This window comes from Uranotaenia lowii, chromosome 2 (genome assembly GCF_029784155.1).
Source record: "Uranotaenia lowii strain MFRU-FL chromosome 2, ASM2978415v1, whole genome shotgun sequence".
In the NCBI taxonomy this organism is placed as follows: domain Eukaryota; kingdom Metazoa; phylum Arthropoda; class Insecta; order Diptera; family Culicidae; genus Uranotaenia; species Uranotaenia lowii.
This window is the reverse complement of record NC_073692.1, coordinates 373,466,679-373,486,863: the sequence shown is the minus strand read 5'-3', so window position 1 is coordinate 373,486,863 and position 20,185 is coordinate 373,466,679. Positions and strand designations below refer to the sequence as shown.

Genomic DNA, 20,185 nt, shown 5'->3' with positions numbered 1-20,185 from the left:
TTTGACAATTTTGACAATTTTGACAATTTTGACAATTTTGACAATTTTGACAATTTTGACAATTTTGACAATTTTGACAATTTTGACAATTTTGACAATTTTGACAATTTTGACAATTTTGACAATTTTGACAATTTTGACAATTTTGACAATTTTGACAATTTTGACAATTTTGACAATTTTGACAATTTTGACGATTTTGTCAATTTTGACAATTTTGACAATTTTGACAATTTTGACAATTTTGACAATTTTGACAATTTTGACAATTTTGACAATTTTGACAATTTTGACAATTTTGACAATTTTGACAATTTTGACAATTTTGACAATTTTGACAATTTTGACAATTTTGACAATTTTGACAATTTTGTCAATTTTGACAATTTTGACAATTTTGTCAATTTTGACAATTTTGACAATTTTGACAATTTTGAAAATTTTGACAAAATTGACAATTTTGACAATTTTGACAATTGCGACAACTTTGACAATTTTGACTATTTTGACAATTTTGACAATTTGGAAAAATTGACAATTTTGTCAATTTTGTCAATTTTGTCAATTTTGTCAATTTTGTCAATTTTGTCAATTTTGTCAATTTTGTCAATTTTGTCAATTTTGTCAATTTTGTCAATTTTGTCAATTTTGTCAATTTTGTCAATTTTGTCAATTTTGTCAATTTTGTCAATTTTGTCAATTTTGTCAATTTTGTCAATTTTGTCAATTTTGTCAATTTTGTCAATTTTGTCAATTTTGTCAATTTTGTCAATTTTGACAATTTTGTCAATTTTGAATACTTTGAATATTTTGATAATTTTGACAATTTTGACAATTTTGACAATTTTGACAATTTTGACAATTTTGACAATTTTGACAATTTTGACAATTTTGACAATTTTGACAATTTTGACAATTTTGACAATTTTGACAATTTTGACAATTTTGACAATTTTGACAATTTTGTCAATTTTGTCAATTTTGTCAATTTTGTCAATTTTGTCAATTTTGTCAATTTTGTCAATTTTGTCAATTTTGTCAATTTTGTCAATTTTGTCAATTTTGTCAATTTTGTCAATTTTGTCAATTTTGTCAATTTTGTCAATTTTGTCAATTTTGTCAATTTTGTCAATTTTGACAATTTTTTCAATTTTGAATATTTTGAATATTTTGATAATTTTGACAATTTTGACAATTTTGACAATTTTGACAATTTTGACAATTTTGACAATTTTGACAATTTTGACAATTTTGACAATTTTGACAATTTTGACAATTTTGACAATTTTGACAATTTTGACAGTTTTGACAATTTTGACAGTTTTGACAATTTTTGGCAGTTTTGACAATTTTGACAATTTTGACAATTTTGACAATTTTGACAATTTTGACAATTTTGACAATTTTGACAATTTTGACAGTTTATTTTGGGATTCTGATGTAATCATTATTGTTTTTTTAACTTTTTTTTTTGAAACTCCTATTTAAAATTGATATTTTTCAAGGTTTGAATTTTCCAATTATGTCTTTTTTATAAAGATTTTCTGAAATTTTAATTATTTATGTTATAGTATTTTTCAATCAAAAGATTCCATTTGGACAACTATTGCTCGGCTTGAGCTCGTACATTTCCTTTCCAGGACGTTTGATTTGACCGGTCATCAGGATAACGTTCAGCCGTCGTTCCACCAGTAAAAACCAAAAGGGAGTAGGGTAAGTGAGCCTTAATTTGGCATGCTCCTTATCTTGGCCTGGCAAAATGCATTTTGGTGTTTTTGATGTCAAACATACGCCAAAAAATGAAAAAAAAAAAAATCAAACATAACAGAAAATCGCATATTGCAACATTCTGCATAGCATTTGTTCACAATTGAATTCAAATGACTACGAAATAAATTTTTTTCACATGACAAACTGCAAATAAAATTATGATCTTCGGAAAAAATCTTTAATGAACCTACCTTGCTAGTGCATCTGCCAACTTCGGATTGATTTTAAAAACACACCTCTTCACGGAAAAATCACTAAAAATCACCGTTGGTTACAGCGAAACATGGCAAAAAATATAAAATTATTATTTACTCCAAACTACGTACATTTTTATCTAGAATTTAAGAAAATATAAACATTTTTTTTGCCTAATCTTGGCATGCAATTCCACAAATAGAAGTATGTATGTATGTGTGAAAACGACATCAGCACACTGAACAAAATCGGGCTATAAGCATTATCGGAAATTCTAGTGTTTTTGCACTAAAGGAAAATCCAATACTTTTTAAAGACTGGCAGGCAATGATGTGATCATTATTTCCGATTGATTTTATCGGAAATTTTAATGAAAGTAAAAAATAATCGTCTTATTATGTTCCATTATGATATCTGCTGATAAATAAATTGTAGTGAATGGAATAAAATGAATCAAATATTTTAATGAAATTAAAAATGTTTATTTCTCATAAAAAAGTGTTTTTTGCATTATTCGAATGAGATTTATTTAAATACAATGAGTTACAAGGTCGAACGTTTTAACATCACATATTTTATTCTTATTTTATCTGACAACATGAAATTTCTCATCACAAAATTATATTCTTATGCTATACCTGACTACATGGAATTTCGAATCACAAATTTTGTTCTTATTCTACCTGACATAAATTTTACATCACAAATTAAATTTAATTCTAGTTGACTGAAGCTGTTTTTAATTATAAAATAATAATTATTTTGAATTTCGTACGTAACTGGAGGACCATCAAATTCTTAAAAGTCGATTATTTTTACAAGAGGATGAAGTGCTTCTTGAGCTTGAAAATGTTCATTAAATTGTCCACATTGCCAGAGTTGGCCAACAACATAAACATCATGGTTCACTACAATCAGCTCTATGATTTGATACAGCTCAGTTATTCCAATAGAAGTTATTGTGAGAAATGAACCTGATTTGAAACAAAAATAAATTGTTGAACTTAAAACTGAAAGTAATCAATAAATTTTCGTGTATGTTTAATGGAAGAGGAGAAACAACTTTATCAAAATAGGATCGATCAAATAACGTGGACGATCTACCATGAAATTCAACATCAGGTTTGAAAAATGATTTTGTTGCTACATCAAAAGAAAATTGTAGACACGCTTTGGTTGACAACGTTAGACAGATGTTTTCACGGGACGAAATTATGTTTGCATACTGCTTGAACTTTCTGTGTTTAGCCTCAAACCGGAAGCACATCATGTTTACGACAGGACCGTTATTTTGAATTATTGAAGGATAATGCACAAGAAAGTGATGCTTTGGTTTTAATGGATCTTTGAACAGTTGTTTATAAAGTTTGTGGTGTTTAGAAATTATTGAAGCTAATTCTTCGATCTGCTCATAACTGAATTTAGGAAACAAAATTAAATCAACCATTTCAATCAATGTTCTTGAGTATTCCCAAACTGGGTCATCTATAGAAAAAAAGGCCCTAGCACAAAAGATAGTAAATAGAGAAAAGATTTCATCTCACTCGCAGTGCATTTTAAAGAAAAAGTTTTTCTCTTTGAAGCCGATATTGTGGTTTCTTCTAATTGTGGCATTCTCGTTAAAGCTTCATTCAAATCTTTTGAACTAACCATTTTTATTCGCGTGTTTATCGTATTAAGCTTTGTAAATTTTTTTATAATAGATACAATAATTAATTATGTTTATCAGGCCGTATTGCAGACGCCCGAACTAAAAAGACCGTGCATAAAGTCTACACTCAAGTTTTCAACAGAACAAAACGATGGTAACTTGTTCAGAATACTTAATCCTCTAATTCCTGTTTCCGATTGGTTGACTAGTTCGATGTCGTTCAAAAAATTTGTTCTATTTCTTAAGTACTATGTGATTTCGTGCTCATCTATGCTCAAATACTCTTTACTACGTTTGCAGAACCGACAATAATAATTTGCACTGAAACTTCCGGAAAAAAACTTCGACGATAATTGCAAAGTTGAATCGTTCATTTTATCCTTACTTAATAAATTTCGAAACCATTTACGAAAAGTATCGGTTTAACTGTTTTCCAAGGCGAAAGTGGCGATAGATTTCTCGGCGAACTTGACCTTTCATTCGGCCCGCCTCACAGCGATCGCTGATAAATATTTGTCCATCGCATCATTTGCGAAAACTAAGCTGAAAGAAATGTTCGACGTTTACTATTGAAAATGTCATTTGCAAAAAAGAAACTTACCTGAATACCAGCAATCAACTAGGTTTTAGTTTTGAAACGAAGGGAGCTGACAGCAAAAAATTAAGATCCCCCAGAAAATCGAGCAGACCCGTCAGCTGAGCCAATGTTAAAGAACACAGTTCTTTCAAACCGATTCCACAATCTGCGAAATAAAAATTTATTCGAAAACACTGTGTTTTAATGAACAATAAAAATATACTTACCACTCAATGTTTGAATAAAATCCCTGCCTAAACCAGCACAACAAAGATCGTCCAACAGTCGGTGTTCCTCTTCCGCCATTTTGAAAGATGAAAATATCTTAACTGTACACCAAAACAAGTCGAGAGATTTATTTTATTGAAAATTCTATTAAAATTTATCATTGATGGAATTTGATGGAATAAACAAGCGCATTTCTGTTCAATGCATTTCATATTCAAAGCCTGCTTATAGAATCTATAGGTATTTTTTTTAACAAACAAAAGATAATTTATTGATTTTCATCAATTTTAATTTTGTATAAAAATCATTTATCGTTCGATGAAATGTAGTGAGCTTTTTGATAGATTGTATCATTTTTTACTATAAAATAGATTTAACCTCAAACAATATAAGTTAAAAGAAACACCCTTTATATTTAATCGCCCGATTTGGTTCAGTGCAGGCAGTCGGCAGCCGGCGGCCGTTCGTCGGCCGACGGTGCACAGTGGTCTGGAAATTGAAAAGCCGGTCAAAAGTAAAATGAATGATTGAAATAAATTTAAAATATCATGAATGTATTTTGGACTAAAATTAATTCATTTATCTCTCAAGTGAACTCAAGCTTATTTGGCATCTTAGTTGGAATTATAGTGCTACAATTTGAGCTGCTCTTTTATGGTAAATTTCGAGAACTTTTCTTCTCAATAAAATTTACCTCTCAATAAATTAATTTACCGGATCCGAATCCGAATTGATATCTTGGATCTCAATGTTAAAGTTACTATATCCATACCCAAAAAATTCCACATTTGGAAATGAGGTTTAACGTATTTTGATTTAATTTGATTTGCTGCATATGTGTCGCTTTGAAAGAAATTGTTATAAAGCTTAAATTATGACACTCTAAATATTATGTTTATTTAAAAAAAATTATTGCACTGCAATGTTGGAATACTATGTTGTAACGAACTTGAATTTTTATTGTTTGCAGTTTCATGTGAAATCAAAAATAATATTTTGACCAAGTTTGTTTTTAATTATAGATCACTGTGCATCAGCAGGAGGTGATGACGTTTGGTCTCTGTTGGAAAGGAATATGCGAAAGAAGCGCTGCCGAGTTTGGGTGATGATTTTACATGAGTGCGAGTGGGATGCAGCACGAATTTCAGCCAGCTTTTGAATTTGCTGTTCGCTTCCATTGCCTATAGTTTCCAAACGAATGAGTGAGATGCAATCTATTTCCATCAGACTGGCTGGAGTGAGCGAAAGTTTGTCTTGTTTTGCTTTCCCGGTGTACGCAAACGATTGCTAGAAAATTCCTAAGGGCGACATTTTGAATATGTATGATTAAAAGAATCTTTCGATGACTTAAGCTTTAGCTTTAGCTTGCTTCTTGCCTCGATCATAATAGTTTTTAAAATGTCGGTCCTCCTTTTATGGGAGCGGAATAAAAAAATATGAACATTTACTATCTTATGTTACCCTGTTAACTTCACTGGAAACATATCTATCATGATTGCATGTTACAGATTTAGCAAACGATTTGTTTGCTTGATTAATGAACATATTTATGTTATGTTTATGCCATAGTTTGGAACTTATAATAGAAATTATGAATACACAAAAACTGAAATAAACTAGTAATGCTTTTTGACGAAAGATTATAATTTTACATGCAAATATCAATTATAAAAATTGATTGACATTTCGTACTTCCGACTTTTTGAAAACAATACAGAACATTGATGTGCTTCCTTCCGGGATATTTTCAATGAATTCGTGGGGGCTGTTGTTGTATTAGTGAGGCAAGTTTTTCCTAGAGACGGCCAATTTAAGGAACTAATAAAGGGCCAAAATTCGGCGCGGGGGCTACTATAAGGAGCATTTCGATCGAAAGTTTGATCAGGTTTATCTTAAATTATCAACCATTTTCAAGCAAGGACATATTTTTACTGCATTTCAGGCTAGTAAGCAATCATATTTGTCGAAGGACTTTTGAAGGTACACATTACAGGTAGACTACAATCATGGGAAATCTAGTCAACCATGCCTTAGGGGCCAAGATTGGGTACATTCACCCTACTTGCGATAAAAATCTTGCGGTTTTCCAAACTCTCAAAGTTTGTAACTGAAATAGGGATTAATTTATTTTTAATTTTACTCATTATACTCTGCCAGAAAATAATATACGCTACCTACCATTTTCCACACCATTGGTGTCAAATACGACTTTCAACTTCTGAACTATTTCATCAAGCGGGCGAGGTTTTTGATCCGTTATCGGTCGATAGAGATATTCGTGAAAAGGCCTTCCAAAGTTACTACTTGCCATAAACATATTTTTGGCATAGTGCCAATCGGTGAAGGTGTTCATCGGAAGAATAACGGTGATGTTGGTCGGTTCCAAATTTTCGTAGATTTCAATAAGCTTAACGGTGTCGAGGGATGTTACGTACTGGTCGATATTTAGCTCATCAATCGGTAGTAGAACTAGAAGACTGTACAAATTATTTTTCAGGGGCAGCTCAACTACTGTAAAATCGTGAAATTTTGCGTAACCCAAAGTCAAATCAGGTGTTTGCATAAAGTTGATTCTCTTGTTGGTACGATCCTTGTCGAAAAATACACATGTATGAAACTTTGTGAACCCAAACATCCAAATGGGCTTGAATGTCACCATACTGAACAGTGAAATGTACCAGTAGTAGTTGTACTGCGATGTGTCCATGAACGAGCTGATTTCACCATGAGATAGTTCTCTAAACTTTTCATTGATCCTGCCAACGATATACTCGATAGAATATTCGTAATAAATTTCGATCCATCGAATGGCCGAAGCCCACAGTTTTTTATCAACATTCCCGTAAGCATAATCAACTCCGACGTTTATCACCGAAAGATGATCGTAACTCCGATTCTGGAATTCCAAATCCGGAATGACGAAACGATGGAATTCCGGTTGCTTCTGGAACCATGAAAGGTAGCCTTGATCTGAAGCGACCCGTAGATCGTACAGAGCCTGCATCAGGACGTGAGGAGACCTCAGAATGCTGCTATCCTAAAACAAGAAATAATTTTATTGGAAGATTTATCCAATTTCTACAACAAATGCCACTAAACCGGTTGAAGATGGTATAATAACGATGTAAAGAGAACGGCGTTCATCTTAGTAGTTTAGATTATTATTGATATTGATTAGAGTAAATGAAAGGCTGGTTGAAGAATCAGAACTGTATTATTTGAAAATTGGATTGCTTGTTATAAGTAGGTAATATAACATCTTCTCGTGTTAAGTCAGCTGAATCAATAGAATCCATCAACATGTCAGTCAACAACTTCAGATCGGCGATTTGTTTTAGAATAAATGTCTATCTTAGTTAAAAAGAATCATAATGATTTTGTGTATTTGCGAAATTTAGATGATATGTGGTTCAAAATTTTTATAAGACAGCCTTGGAAGAATACTTGATTCTCTCTTAACCCAGCAAGTTTCGTGAAGATTTTTTTTGGTCAAAAAAATTTGTTGCCCTAAGTTTAAAAATATCAAATTTACAAGCCAAATGTACCCAAGATGGCATGTAATTAATTCAGAATCTTGGCCGATGTCCCTGATCTTGGCCGTTTCTTAGTTCCTAAAGTTGGCTCTAAAGTTAAAAACACAAACTTAACTCACAACTTTAAAAAAACGAACTAATACATACAAACAGTATCTCAGAGAAATTTGCTGTTTCTTAGGAAGATATTTTCTTTTTAAATAATAAAAATGACAAAAATGAAAAAAAAAACAAAAATGACAAAAATGACAAAAATGACAAAAATGACAAAAATGACAAAAATGACAAAAATGACAAAAATGACAAAAATGACAAAAATGACAAAAATGACAAAAATGACAAAAATGACGAAAATGACAAAAATGACAAAAATGACAAAAATGACAAAAATGGCAAAAATGGCAAAAATGACAAAAATGACAAAAATGACAAAAATGACAAAAATGACAAAAATGACAAAAATGACAAAAATGACAAAAATGACAAAAATGACAAAAATGACAAAAATGACAAAAATGACAAAAATGACGAAAATGACAAAAATGACAAAAATGACAAAAATGACAAAAATGGCAAAAATGGCAAAAATGACAAAAATGACAAAAATGACAAAAATGACAAAAATGACAAAAATGACAAAAATGACAAAAATGACAAAAATGACAAAAATGACAAAAATGACAAAAATGATAAAAAATGACAAAAATGACAAAAATGACAAAAATGACCAAAATGACCAAAATGACAAAAATGACCAAAATGACAAAAATGACAAAATGACCAACCTACCTACCTACCTAAGGGTCCAGCGCCGATTGACCGGTGCATAGGGCTGAGATAAAAGATCTCCACTGCTGGCGATCCGGAGCCAGCGTCTTCACTTGCTGCCAGCCAAGGTTCTCGTCAACTGTGCGGATTTCAGCGGCTAGACTTCGCCGCCACGAGTTTTTGGGCCTGCCTCTTCTTCGATGCCCATCTGGATTCCAGTCAAGCGCCTCTCTGCAAATCTCGTTATCATCTCTTCGCAGCGTGTGCCCAATCGATTTCTGACAAAAATGACAAAAATGACAAAAATGCCAAAAATGACAAAAATGACAAAAATGACAAAAATGACGAAAATGACAAAAATGACAAAAATGACAGAAATGACAAAAATGACAAAAATGACAGAAATGACAAAAATGACAGAAATGACAAAAATGACAAAAATGACAAAAATGACTGTTCCGGCGCAGTCACAACGAACAGCGGCCCACAACAAATGATGACGATAAAATACGAAGACATCAATAAATTACAAACAAAATACAAAGAAATGCGAAAATTATGATTAAATACGAATGTTAAGTGAAATAGTTATGAGGGAAGAAATATCTTGTAAATAGCACACATAAAACATGAATTTCACCGAACACAATTTCACATAACACAAAACATTGAATTGACAACACTGCACACTCACACCATATAGTTCTAAGAGTGAGAAAAATCTTGACGAAAAAGTGATTCGTGAATTCAAACAATAGCGCGTAAGTGACATGTATATATTTATGCTTCAATAAAGATCACTTTTCAAAACCTATTCGCGCGAACGGACGTTCTTTTTGCTCCCGAAATATCAATTCGTTTATCGGCCTTTGTTCTGCTCCGCCATCGCTGGTCAAGTTGATGACCATTGTTGCTTCCTGCTTACCCGTTTTCGTCAGCCGTTTGGGACCCAATTCGTGGGACATCAATAACGGAATCCTGCGTCCGTACATGGTCCTTCGAGCCGGATTGAATTGCGCAAGTACTTGCCAGGCCTGGGGAATCATCTTCGGTATTCTTCACCAGCAACAGCAGCAGAAAGCGCACATCGATTAGCAGCAGCAGAAGCAATTAATTTGCTCATCAGCACCAGCAGCAGCAGTAATCAATCATCGCGGAACCAACAGCAATCCTGAAAGGAAGCATCGTTCCAGTAGATTTTGGTAGTTCGTATACAAATTTACTTACTTGTTTTCGACTTCCAGGGGGGTTGGTCATCGGTCCCGAGTGCGTGATTGAGGCTTTTTTTTTGGTAAATTCGACATCCGACGGAACATTTCGAACTTCGTTGGAAACATCCCGGGTGATTTTTTTTCCGATTTGTCAACATCAACAAACCGTAGGTTGGACCGGTCCGGTAAGTCATATGCCCACTATTCTTTCGCCGGAAACGGTTCCAAGTGAAAAGTTAGCACAATTGGTGCATGTTTCGGATATTTTTTGATCATCGAATATTGTTCGTCGGCCATTGCTGTAGGCCATAGAAGATCAATTTGGAGCTCACTATTAACCCTTCAAGTCCCAGTAGCACAAAAAGTGCCTAATTCAAAAATATTTTTGAAAGTTTTTTTATTTTTGAATTCTTGCGAATCGATTGCGATTATCGATTTTTCGGGTAATTTAACCCTCTCAGTACCACTGGAAAATATTTGAAAACAAAAAAAAAGAAAGAAAGAAAGAAGTGGAGTTTAAGAAAAACTTGGTGATTTATCGCCAGGCTCGAGATTCTATGGAACGAGCCATGAATTTTATGCAAAATTTCGACCCGTATACGCAAGTTGAGCAAGCCTTAGCTCGAAAAAATGCTCTTGAGAGCAATTATAAGAAATTTTGCCAAGCCTCATTGAATCTTGAGAGCCTTGAGGAGGAGGAAAATACACAGATAGATTTCGCGAAGGATATGGCTGCTTTTGAGGAGGATTATTTCACGCTAAAAGCGTTTTACGCATCGTTAGAGGTACCCCGCACGCCAGCACCTTCGTCAAGTTCATCAGGTCATTCTTTTCGGGCCCTGAAGTTACCGGATATCAAACTGCCGGAGTTCAGTGGCAGTATTTTACGGTGGTTTTATTACTACGAAACGTTCGATTCGCTAGTGCACAACAATGCAGACTTGTCAGATGTGCAGAAGTTTTACTACCTCAAGTCGACTCTTCGAGGAGAGGCAATGAAACTTGTTGAGAAAATGTCTGTCACGGGTAACAACTATTCGGTGGCGTTGAAAATGTTGACTGATCGGTACCAGAACTTGAACATCCTGGTACGCAGTCACATTGAGGCGTTGTTCAAAGTGAAGAAGGTGCGCAAGGAATGTCCACGGGAATTGACAAGTTTGGTCGGCGACTTCGAGAACAACTTAGGAGTTTTGGAGAAGCTGGGCGAGAACACGAAAGGCTGGAGTTCACTTCTGGTGCACATGGTGTCAGCGCGGCTGGATCACAACACGCTTCGCGAGTGGCAGCGAGTAGCGGATAAAGTTTATCCGTGAGTACGTGATGGAGCTAGAGACGTTGCAGTCCGATCGACCAGTGCGTGACTCCAGACCCAATCTCCAGAGCGTGAATGCTGCTACCGAAGTCAAATCCAACGACAACTGTGCGGCGTGCGGGAAGGGACATCGTTTGTATTTCTGCGAGCAGTTCAAACACATGCCGGTTACTCAACGTGCTGCGATCGTGAAAAAATCTGGATTGTGTGTCAACTGCCTCTTTGGAAAGCATTCGTTCGCTACCTGCAAGTACGGAGCCTGCCGAGTATGCGGAACCAAGCATCATACGCTACTACACAATCCAGATGTCGATAAAGCAAGAGGATCCGGCACAAATCAAGTTCCGAAGCAGCCTTCCGTTTCCAATTTCGCTGGTGTCGATAGTTCGCTTCCTGTTCCTCTCAGCCTCTCCGCCAATACGCACTCGGGGACCAAACGTCTCGACCTCTCCCCTTCGAAACAAGTGTTTCTCACCACTGCTGTTGCCAAAGTCCTCGATCCAAAGGGTACTTCGTTCCTCGCTCGAGTTGTGCTTGATAGCGCTTCGCAGCCGAATCTCATGACTGAAAGGTTTCGTCGTCTTCTGAATTCGCGGAAGACTCCTGGTAACACAGAGATCGCTGGCATTGGTGGAAATATTTCTGCAGTTTCGATGTTTTCGACTGTCGCTACGGTTGCCTCACGGTTCAACAACTTCCGAGTTCCGCTGGAGTTTATTGTGATGGATAAGGTGACCATCGATCTTCCAACTTGCACCATCGATGTTAACGATTGGGCCATTCCGGAGAATATTCGTCTCGCCGATCCATCGTTTGCTACGCGTGGTCCCATCGATATGGTGATTGGTGCACGGGTTTTCTTCGAGCTCTTGCGAAGCGGTCACTCCAAACTTGGCGACGGAAAACCGATGCTCCAGAATTCGGTGTTTGGTTGGCTCGTATCCGGTTTTCACGACAGTGGTTCCAATGCTGATGAAGTTCGGGTCCATTTTAACCTGTCGACGTTCCACGATCTTGAGCAGAGCGTTAGCAGATTTTGGGAGCTTGAAATGTGCCAGACAAATTCTACGTTGTCAGTTGAGGAGCGCCTTGAGAACAACTTCGAATCAACAACTCGCAGGGATGATTCCGGACGTTACATCGTTAGCCTGCCCAAAAAACCGGAACTTATCGGTCAGCTGGGAAATTCGCGTGCTTTCGCCACTCGTCGATTTTACTGCCTCGAAAAACGTCTTGAACAGAATTCCGATTTCAAGGCACAATATTCCTCGTTCATGTCCGAATATCTTGCGCTTGGACATATGAAATTGGTTGATGCTGTCGAGGATGCTCCGGGTCGCCATTTCTATTTGCCACATCATGCTGTTTTCAAGCCGGACAGTTCTTCTACGAAGCTGCGAGTAGTGTTCGACGGTTCCTGCAAACCACTCCGGGTTTTAGCCTCAACGACTTGCTGCTGAAGGGTCCAACTGTTCAGGATGACATGATTTCGATCATTCTACGGTTTCGGTTGCATCCTGTTGTCGTAACAGCTGACGTGACGAAAATGTACCGCCAAATCTGGGTAGCAGAGGAAGATCGGGCTTATCAGCGGATTCTCTGGCGTGAATCTTCTTCGGAACCATTTCGTACGTACGAGCTTACGACGGTCACCTATGGCACCACAACCGCACCGTACCTGGCAACACGATGTCTGCAGCAAATAGCCGACGATGAAGCCCAGAAGTTTCCGAAAGCAGTTCCCGTAGTCAAACAAGGTTTCTACGTTGACGACGTTATGCGAGGCTTCGACACAGTGGAGGAAGCAGTTGCAGCTATACGAGAGACGTCTCTGATGCTGAATTCCGGTGGTTTTCCTCTCTTCAAATACGCATCCAACGTTGCAGAAGTAGTTGAGCAGTTTCCAGCAGAACTTCGAGAACAGGCCTCCGTTTTGGAACTTGATCGTTCGTCTCCAATCAAAGCGCTCGGCTTATTTTGGAATCTTACCTCCGATGAGCTTCTGTTCAAAGTTCCTGAATGGCCAGACGTCCCTTCGACCAAGCGAAATATCCTGTCGCATATCTGCAGCTTGTTCGATCCGCTTGGGTTAGTTGGTCCGGTGATTGTTCGTGCTAAAATGCTGATCCAGCTCCTTTGGGAAACGCAGTTAGGCTGGGATGATCCGGTTCCCACAAGCATTTCCGCCCAGTGGATGGAGATATCATCGCAGCTCCCGATTTTGTCGAAGCTTTCGATTCCTCGCTTCGTGATGACGGAGAAACTAGCCACTTTAGAGCTTCATGAGTTTGTTGATGCTTCGCTGCGTGCATACGGTGCCTGCATCTACCTTCGTTCGATATCCGCATCAGGTGCAGTCACTGTCCGCCTGATGATAGCAAAATCCAGGGTTGCCCCAACAGAGAAGCGTAGACCTACCCTCGCACGTCTGGAGTTGTGTGCTAGTCTTCCTTTCGGCCAATCTACAGAATCAACTGCTGGAGAGCCTTCAAATCCAATGTCCCCGGTTTCTGTGGTCGGATTCTACAATCACACTGCACTGGATTTCGCGTGATCCATCGAATTGGAATTCCTTTGTCGCCAATCGGGTTTTGCAGATTCAGCAGTTAACTGAGACCGCTACGCAGAAATCTCCGTTGCTGAAACTTCGCCCGTTCATGGATCAAAACGAACAGTTGATTCGTGTAGGAGGTCGCCTCAAAAACGCTCCAATTCCATTCGACCGAAAGTATCCGTTTCTCATTCCGAAGAAGCATTTCATCACGGATCTTATCTTCCTCGACGCCCATGAAGAAACGCTTCACGCTGGACCTTCGCATCTATTGACAGCAGTTCGTCGTCGTTACTGGCCAATAGATGGTCCAAATAAAGCCCGTAATACAGTCCACCAATGCATCGTCTGTTTCCGCAACAAACCGAGATTCGCTCAGCAAGTTATGGCACATCTTCCTACTGTACGCGTTACACCATCGCTTCCATTTACCAGCACCGGAGTCGATTTCATTGGTCCAGTGTACTTGAAACCTCCTCGCAAACAGGGCCCAATCAAATCCTACATTTGCGTCTTCGTTTGCATGGTCACCAAGGCCGCACACCTCGAACTGGTAATGAGCCTTACATCCGACGCTTTCATCGCAGCGCTGAAACGGTTCTGATCCCGGAGACGACGTCCATCAGAAATCTACTGCGACAACGCCACGAATTTTGTCGGCGCAAAGAACCAGCTGGAAGAACTTCGTGTTCTCTTCCTGTCGCAACGGCATCAGTCCGAGATTGCCAGAACAACAGCCCGAATGGGAATCACTTTCCATTTTATCCCACCACGCTCACCCACCTTTGGAGGGTTGTGGGAAGCTTGCGTCTAGTCCGTGAAACATCACCTACATCGCGTGACTCTTGATGTCCTTCAGGCGCAAGAGGAAATGACCGCTACGGTCGCACAAATCGAAGCGTGCCTCAACTCCCGGCCGCTTACTCCCCGTTCCAATGATCCCACAGACCTCGAGGCCCTAACTCCAGGCCATTTCCTAATCGGTGGTCCAATCCTAGCTCTTCCCGAACCAAACCTTACCTCACTACCCTCCAATCACCTGCCCCGCTGGCAAGACCAACAGCGTGTTCTCCAAACGCTTTGGGATCGCTGGTACGTTGAATACTTGCCCACTCTACAGCGTCTCCAAAAATGGCCCGGTAAACACCCGAATCTAGCCGTCGGTGACATGGTTCTGGTCGAAGATAACAACTTGCCTCCAACGAAATGGCCCATCGCTCGAGTCCTGAAGACGATTGTTGGCGACGATGCGTGTGGCAGAGTTGCAGACGTGCTGTGTGACGGAAACCAAATCCGCCGTTGCTCAATCCGCAAAATGTGCCCGCTCCCACATTGCGAATCCTCCACAGTCACGGAATCCGAGCGTCAACCTTCTGCTCCGAGCTGCACTCCCCAACCATCTCCCACAATTGATCTTCAGGCTCCATCCACACTTCCGGCCGCTGATCAACTTTTGGCTCCGAACAGCGAGATTGGTTCCGACGACGACAACGACGAGTAATCATCCTGGTCTACATCGCAGTTCGCATCGTGAACATCGAAATCGACGGCCGTTCCTTCCTATCGAGATGCTGTTGAAATGGACATTTCAAGGGGGGCGGCATGTTCCGGCGCAGTCACAACAAACAGCGGCCCACAACAAATGATGACGATAAAATACGAAGACATCAATAAATTACAAACAAAATACGAAGAAATGCGAAAATTATGATTAAATACGAATGTTAAGTGAAATAGTTATGAGGGAAGAAATATCTTGTAAATAGTACACATAAAACATGAATTTCACCGAACACAATTTCACACAACACATAACACAAAACATTGAATTGACAACACTGCACACCCACACCATATAGTTCTAAGAGTGAGAAAAATCTTGACGAAAAAGTGATTCGTGAATTCAAACAATAGCGCGTAAGTGACATGTATATATTTATGCTTCAATAAAGATCACTTTTCAAAACCTATTCGCGCGAACGGACGTTCTTTTTGCTCCCGAAATATCAATTCGTTTATCGGCCTTTGTTCTGCTCCTCCATCGCTGGTTAAGTTGATGACCATTGTTGCTTCCTGCTTACCCATTTTCGTCAGCCGTTTGGGACTCAATTCGTGGGACATCAATAACGGAGTCCTGCGTCCGTACAATGACAAAAATGACAAAAATGACAAAAATGACAAAAATGACAAAAATGACAAAAATGACAAAAATGACAAAAATGACAAAAATGACAAAAATGACAAAAATGACAAAAATGACAAAAATGACAAAAATGACAAAAATGACAAAAATGACAAAAATGACAAAAATGACAAAAATGACAAAAATTACAAAAATGACAAAAATGACAAAAATGACAAAAATGACAAAAATGACAAAAATGACAAAAATGACAAAAATGACAAAAATGACAAAAATGACAAAAATGACAAAAATGACAAAAATGACAAAAATGACAAAAATGACAAAAATAACAAAAATGACAAAAATGACAAAAATGGCAAAAATGGCAAATATGACAAAAATGACAGAAATGACAATTTGGTAATTTTTTGCATGCTGTCAATTTGGTCTTTGCTTTCATTTTTGCAATTTTTGTAATTTTTTTTTCCAATTTGGCTTATTCTGTCTCTGCTGTCAGTTTCGTCGTTGATGTTAATTTTTTCAATTTGGTCAATATAATCATTTATGATAGTTTTGTAATTTTTTATCTAGTTCGTCAATTTTGTATTTTTCTCGAATTTTTGTCAGTTTTGCTAATGTTGACAATTTTTTGTTGTTTTGTTTAAAAAAGTTTCAAATTTGTCAATTTTAACCAAAAAACATGCAATTCACGAAGTGATCAAATTGAAATAAAATTACCGTGACACGAAGTTACCGAATGAAGTCATTTTAATTCAGCAAACAGCAGCGCTGTTTGCAAGCCAAAAACAGTTTGTTCAATTGTATTTAAGAATCGAGTACAAAGCCAAAATCGAATAATGCTTAAACATTATCAATAAGCAACACACATGGTTCGATTTCCGCGGCAAAACAGTTCACATCCTGCCTACTGTGGATCGTCCAAGATGACAAATTCGACCTGTCAATTAAAATTATCCAACTGCAACATTGCAACGTCTTCAATATTTATTTGACTATCTAAATTATTACCCAAGAAAAGTATATAAAATTCCAAATTGCCTTACAAAATGCCTTCCAAACTGTCGCCGCGGTCGTCCTCGATTCCGGAAACGGTTCAGGTGGCGGTACGGATTCGTCCCCAGTTGCCATACGAGCAGCAGCTCGGCTATCAAGATGTGGTGGAGCAAACGGCACCAGATGAACCGGAAATTCGGGTCCGGAACCAGGAAATTTTCCGATTCAGTCACGTGTTCAATTCTTCGATCGGGCAAACGGAAATCTACGAAACGGCCGTCCGGTCGATCACAAACAAACTGGTGGATGGATTCAATGTGACGATTCTGGCTTACGGTCAAACGGGTTCTGGCAAGAGTTACACGATGGGAACTTCCTTCGATGGAATGTATAATGAACAGATGGGAATCATCCCGCGGGTTATGGTGGATCTGTTTGATCAGATGGTTGAATGTGGGGACATCCGGAGTGCTGTTACCTGTTCATTTGTGGAGCTGTATCAGGAAAATGTGTACGATTTGTTTTCGTATAGGAATCGATTCGAGAAAATGATGGGCATTAGAGAGGATGTTACCGGTGTGATCATTCCTGGACTAACAGAAATTCAGGCTTCAACTGCCGACGAAGTTCTACGGTTGTTGATCCAGGGGGCAAGTGCTAGAGCCGTCGCTTCAACCTCAATGAATAAGGAATCTAATCGGAGTCACACCATTTTTACCCTCAACATTCGCCAAGTCAAGGAGGAAAAATCAGTGACAGTATCCAAGCTGCACCTGGTAGATCTCGCTGGTTCGGAACGATCCAAAAAGACTAGAGCCTCCGGCAATCGCCTGAAGGAAAGTATCCAGATCAACAAGGGCTTGCTAGCACTAGGGAATGTAATTGCTGCCTTGGGTTCCAACAAAAATACCAAAGGGTACATCTGTTATCGAGATTCTAAGCTAACGAGATTGCTCCAAAACTCTCTGGGAGGTAACTCAATAACCCTAATGATCGCATGCATTTCCCCGTCAAGCTATAACCTCGATGAAACCCTCAGCACCTTAAGGTACGCTGATCGTGCCCTCAAAATCCACAACAAGCCAACCATGAACGTCGGAATAGAATCACTAAGCAGAGAGGAAATCCACCGGCTAAAGATAGAGAACGATGAACTTCGAGCTGCCTTGGTCCAACTACAGAACACTCCTCCCTTGCCGGTGTCCAAAGATGACCGATGCATCCGGAAGCTACAGGAAAAAATCCGGATGAGTAATGCCCAACTGAGGAAGGTCAACAGCAAATCGAATAGGCTCGAACACCGGGCAGTTCAAGCTGAAAATACCCTCCAACTGATATTTCAACTGCTCTCCCTGGATGATATCAGCAACTTCAAGGATCAAACCGGTGACATCCTGTGGCGATATCGGAAGGAAAGTGAGGCTTGGAATAGTTCTGATAAGAAACACAATAAAACATAAATTATTTGTAAGCGATGTTTTCTGACTTTTTGCTCCGTTTTTTCGGAAAACCGTCCCGGATAGGCGATTTTTGGCCAAATTATTTTTCGAAATAATCACCAGCATCAAATTTATAAATCAGATTTGTAAACAATTTGATCTGAACATTTTTTCTTGTCTGTCAACTCCTTATCCTCCATTTTGGAATAACAGGTTTTCAGTAACATTTGTAAATTTTTGTCAATTTCGGATCCTGACTTTTTTTATCCTATTTGGAATGAACAGAAAGATCACGAACCTGTGTAGACGTACTGAAGGTCACCAGGGGACGGAAATGTACCCTGTTGAAGGTCTGGGCCGAAATCATCAATGATAGCGTACTTCCATGGCGAAAATCAACCGAACACCCTGAGGAGGTGAAGATCAATCAATTTACGTATCGGGTATAGTTCTACGGCATGTCCTCAAACTATGGACACCTCCCCATTTCGGTGTGGTTTTTCAGCTGAACCTCGCACTGGCTTACAAAAAAAACCCCTATTTTTGAGTTTACAAATTTTTTTGAGGGTTAATTTAGAGCTCGGAGTGGCCGTTGTATTTGCCTGACCTGAACCCTAAGCATCCGGCTGTCTAGGGTAAATTGAAGCCCGACGTCTGCTCTAAAATACATGACAGTTGGGAAGTTGAACCGCCATCTAGCTTAATCCTGGTATAAAATACCACAAAAACCACTACTGGCTTTTTAGAATATGCGCCTATGAAATTTGGAGGAAAAAGTTTTTATTTTTACAAAATTATGTGTTAGTTCCAGTGTAGCACTTGGATTTTTCCAACTTTTGCAGAAATCAGTTTGTCCCACTTAAAACTGTTTTGAAACACGACTCCAAGGTTGTTTGCTGAATTTTCTCGAAAAAACAACCTGGTTTCCAATGAAGATGTCTGACAATCGAGTTGTAAATTGGTTCCTTCCAAAACCAGGACTTTTGTTTGGATGTGATTGATTTGAAGACAGTTTTGTGCCGCCCAAGTACTCACTTTGACCAAATCATTATCCACGAATGTCAGTAACTCTTCCAAAGATTTCCTAGGAGCGAAGAAAATCAGCTGAACATCATCGTCGAACAATTGCACTTGGGAATACAGTAGAACATCATGAGGGATATCATTTATGTACATCAAAAAAAGCAGAGGTCCCAGAACTGAACCTTGGGGTAGCTAGAACAAAGTGGCTAGCGAAAATTGTAACAGATAGGAAAAATATAGCAATAATTTCCGGTTATTCCAAGTTAGTATTACTTATATTGAATTTATTTACCTTTACTATTATTTGAAAACATTCGTAGAATTCTGTAAACTCAAAAGCGAACGATCTATACTTACAAGTCACAAAAAAATCCACAAGATCCCATGAAAGGCACGTGGCATTATTGTATGCTTACAAAGAAAACTTATTTGTAAGTACTGAAAATTAATTCTTCATTAAAACAATTATAACTAATTAAAGCACAATAAATATTAGAATCGAGTCGCTGTATCTGTGCTGCTGCTAACCGAGCAGTAGAGTTGGATAGAGATGAACCAGAGAACTCTTCTGAAACTACCACAGTGCGACCAAACGAAAGTGTTGTTCTGGTTGTCGAAGCGAAGCGAGTAGCTGTATCTGCGATCGCCAACCCGGCCGTCCATAGTGCTAAGCACTATATGAGAAAAGAACCTTTTAACATAAGCAAGAATCCTAAATGGGATCTTTATAATGTGATGGCAATCTAATGCGTTATCAGAAATAGAATCTGTACAGTGATGGACAT

At 38.3% G+C, this 20,185-nt stretch overlaps 3 protein-coding genes and 1 long non-coding RNA gene across 4 annotated transcripts; 2 read left to right on the top strand and 2 right to left on the bottom strand.

Annotated features, from left to right (window-relative positions):
- Positions 1-1,540: 1,540 nt before the first annotated feature.
- Positions 1,541-7,631, bottom strand: LOC129746921 (serpin B5-like). Its single transcript, XM_055740864.1, has 4 exons — positions 7,521-7,631; positions 6,600-7,458; positions 6,483-6,528; positions 1,541-1,711 (listed from the first exon to the last, which is right to left on the bottom strand). The coding sequence occupies exons 1-4, from the start codon at positions 7,563-7,565 to the stop codon at positions 1,582-1,584; spliced, it is 1,080 nt and encodes a 359-aa protein (XP_055596839.1). The 5' UTR covers positions 7,566-7,631; the 3' UTR covers positions 1,541-1,581.
- LOC129746922 (uncharacterized) lies at positions 2,545-4,637 on the bottom strand. Its single transcript, XR_008737412.1, has 3 exons — positions 4,421-4,637; positions 4,218-4,359; positions 2,545-4,159 (listed from the first exon to the last, which is right to left on the bottom strand). It is a non-coding gene; the product is annotated as an uncharacterized LOC129746922 (long non-coding RNA).
- Positions 7,632-11,256: 3,625 nt separating the features above from the next.
- On the top strand, positions 11,257-12,708 carry LOC129743188 (uncharacterized). Its single transcript, XM_055735161.1, has one exon. It carries the CDS (start codon positions 11,257-11,259, stop codon positions 12,706-12,708), a length of 1,452 nt encoding a protein of 483 aa, XP_055591136.1.
- Positions 12,709-16,880: 4,172 nt separating this feature from the next.
- On the top strand, positions 16,881-18,398 carry LOC129743187 (chromosome-associated kinesin KIF4-like). Its single transcript, XM_055735160.1, has one exon. It carries the CDS (start codon positions 16,992-16,994, stop codon positions 18,396-18,398), a length of 1,407 nt encoding a protein of 468 aa, XP_055591135.1. The 5' UTR covers positions 16,881-16,991.
- The last annotated feature ends 1,787 nt before the right edge of the window (positions 18,399-20,185 follow it).

Coding starts and splice junctions, on each gene's coding strand:
- LOC129746921 (XM_055740864.1), bottom strand. CDS start 7,565: ATGAACGCCGTTCTCTTTACATCGTTATTATACCATCTTCAACCG. Junction 7,459..7,520: donor TATTATACCATCTTCAACCG/GTTTAGTGGCAT, acceptor TTCTTGTTTTAG/GATAGCAGCATTCTGAGGTC. Junction 6,529..6,599: donor CACCAATGGTGTGGAAAATG/GTAGGTAGCGTA, acceptor TCCCTATTTCAG/TTACAAACTTTGAGAGTTTG.
- LOC129743188 (XM_055735161.1), top strand. CDS start 11,257: ATGGAGCTAGAGACGTTGCAGTCCGATCGACCAGTGCGTGACTCCAGA.
- LOC129743187 (XM_055735160.1), top strand. CDS start 16,992: ATGCCTTCCAAACTGTCGCCGCGGTCGTCCTCGATTCCGGAAACGGTT.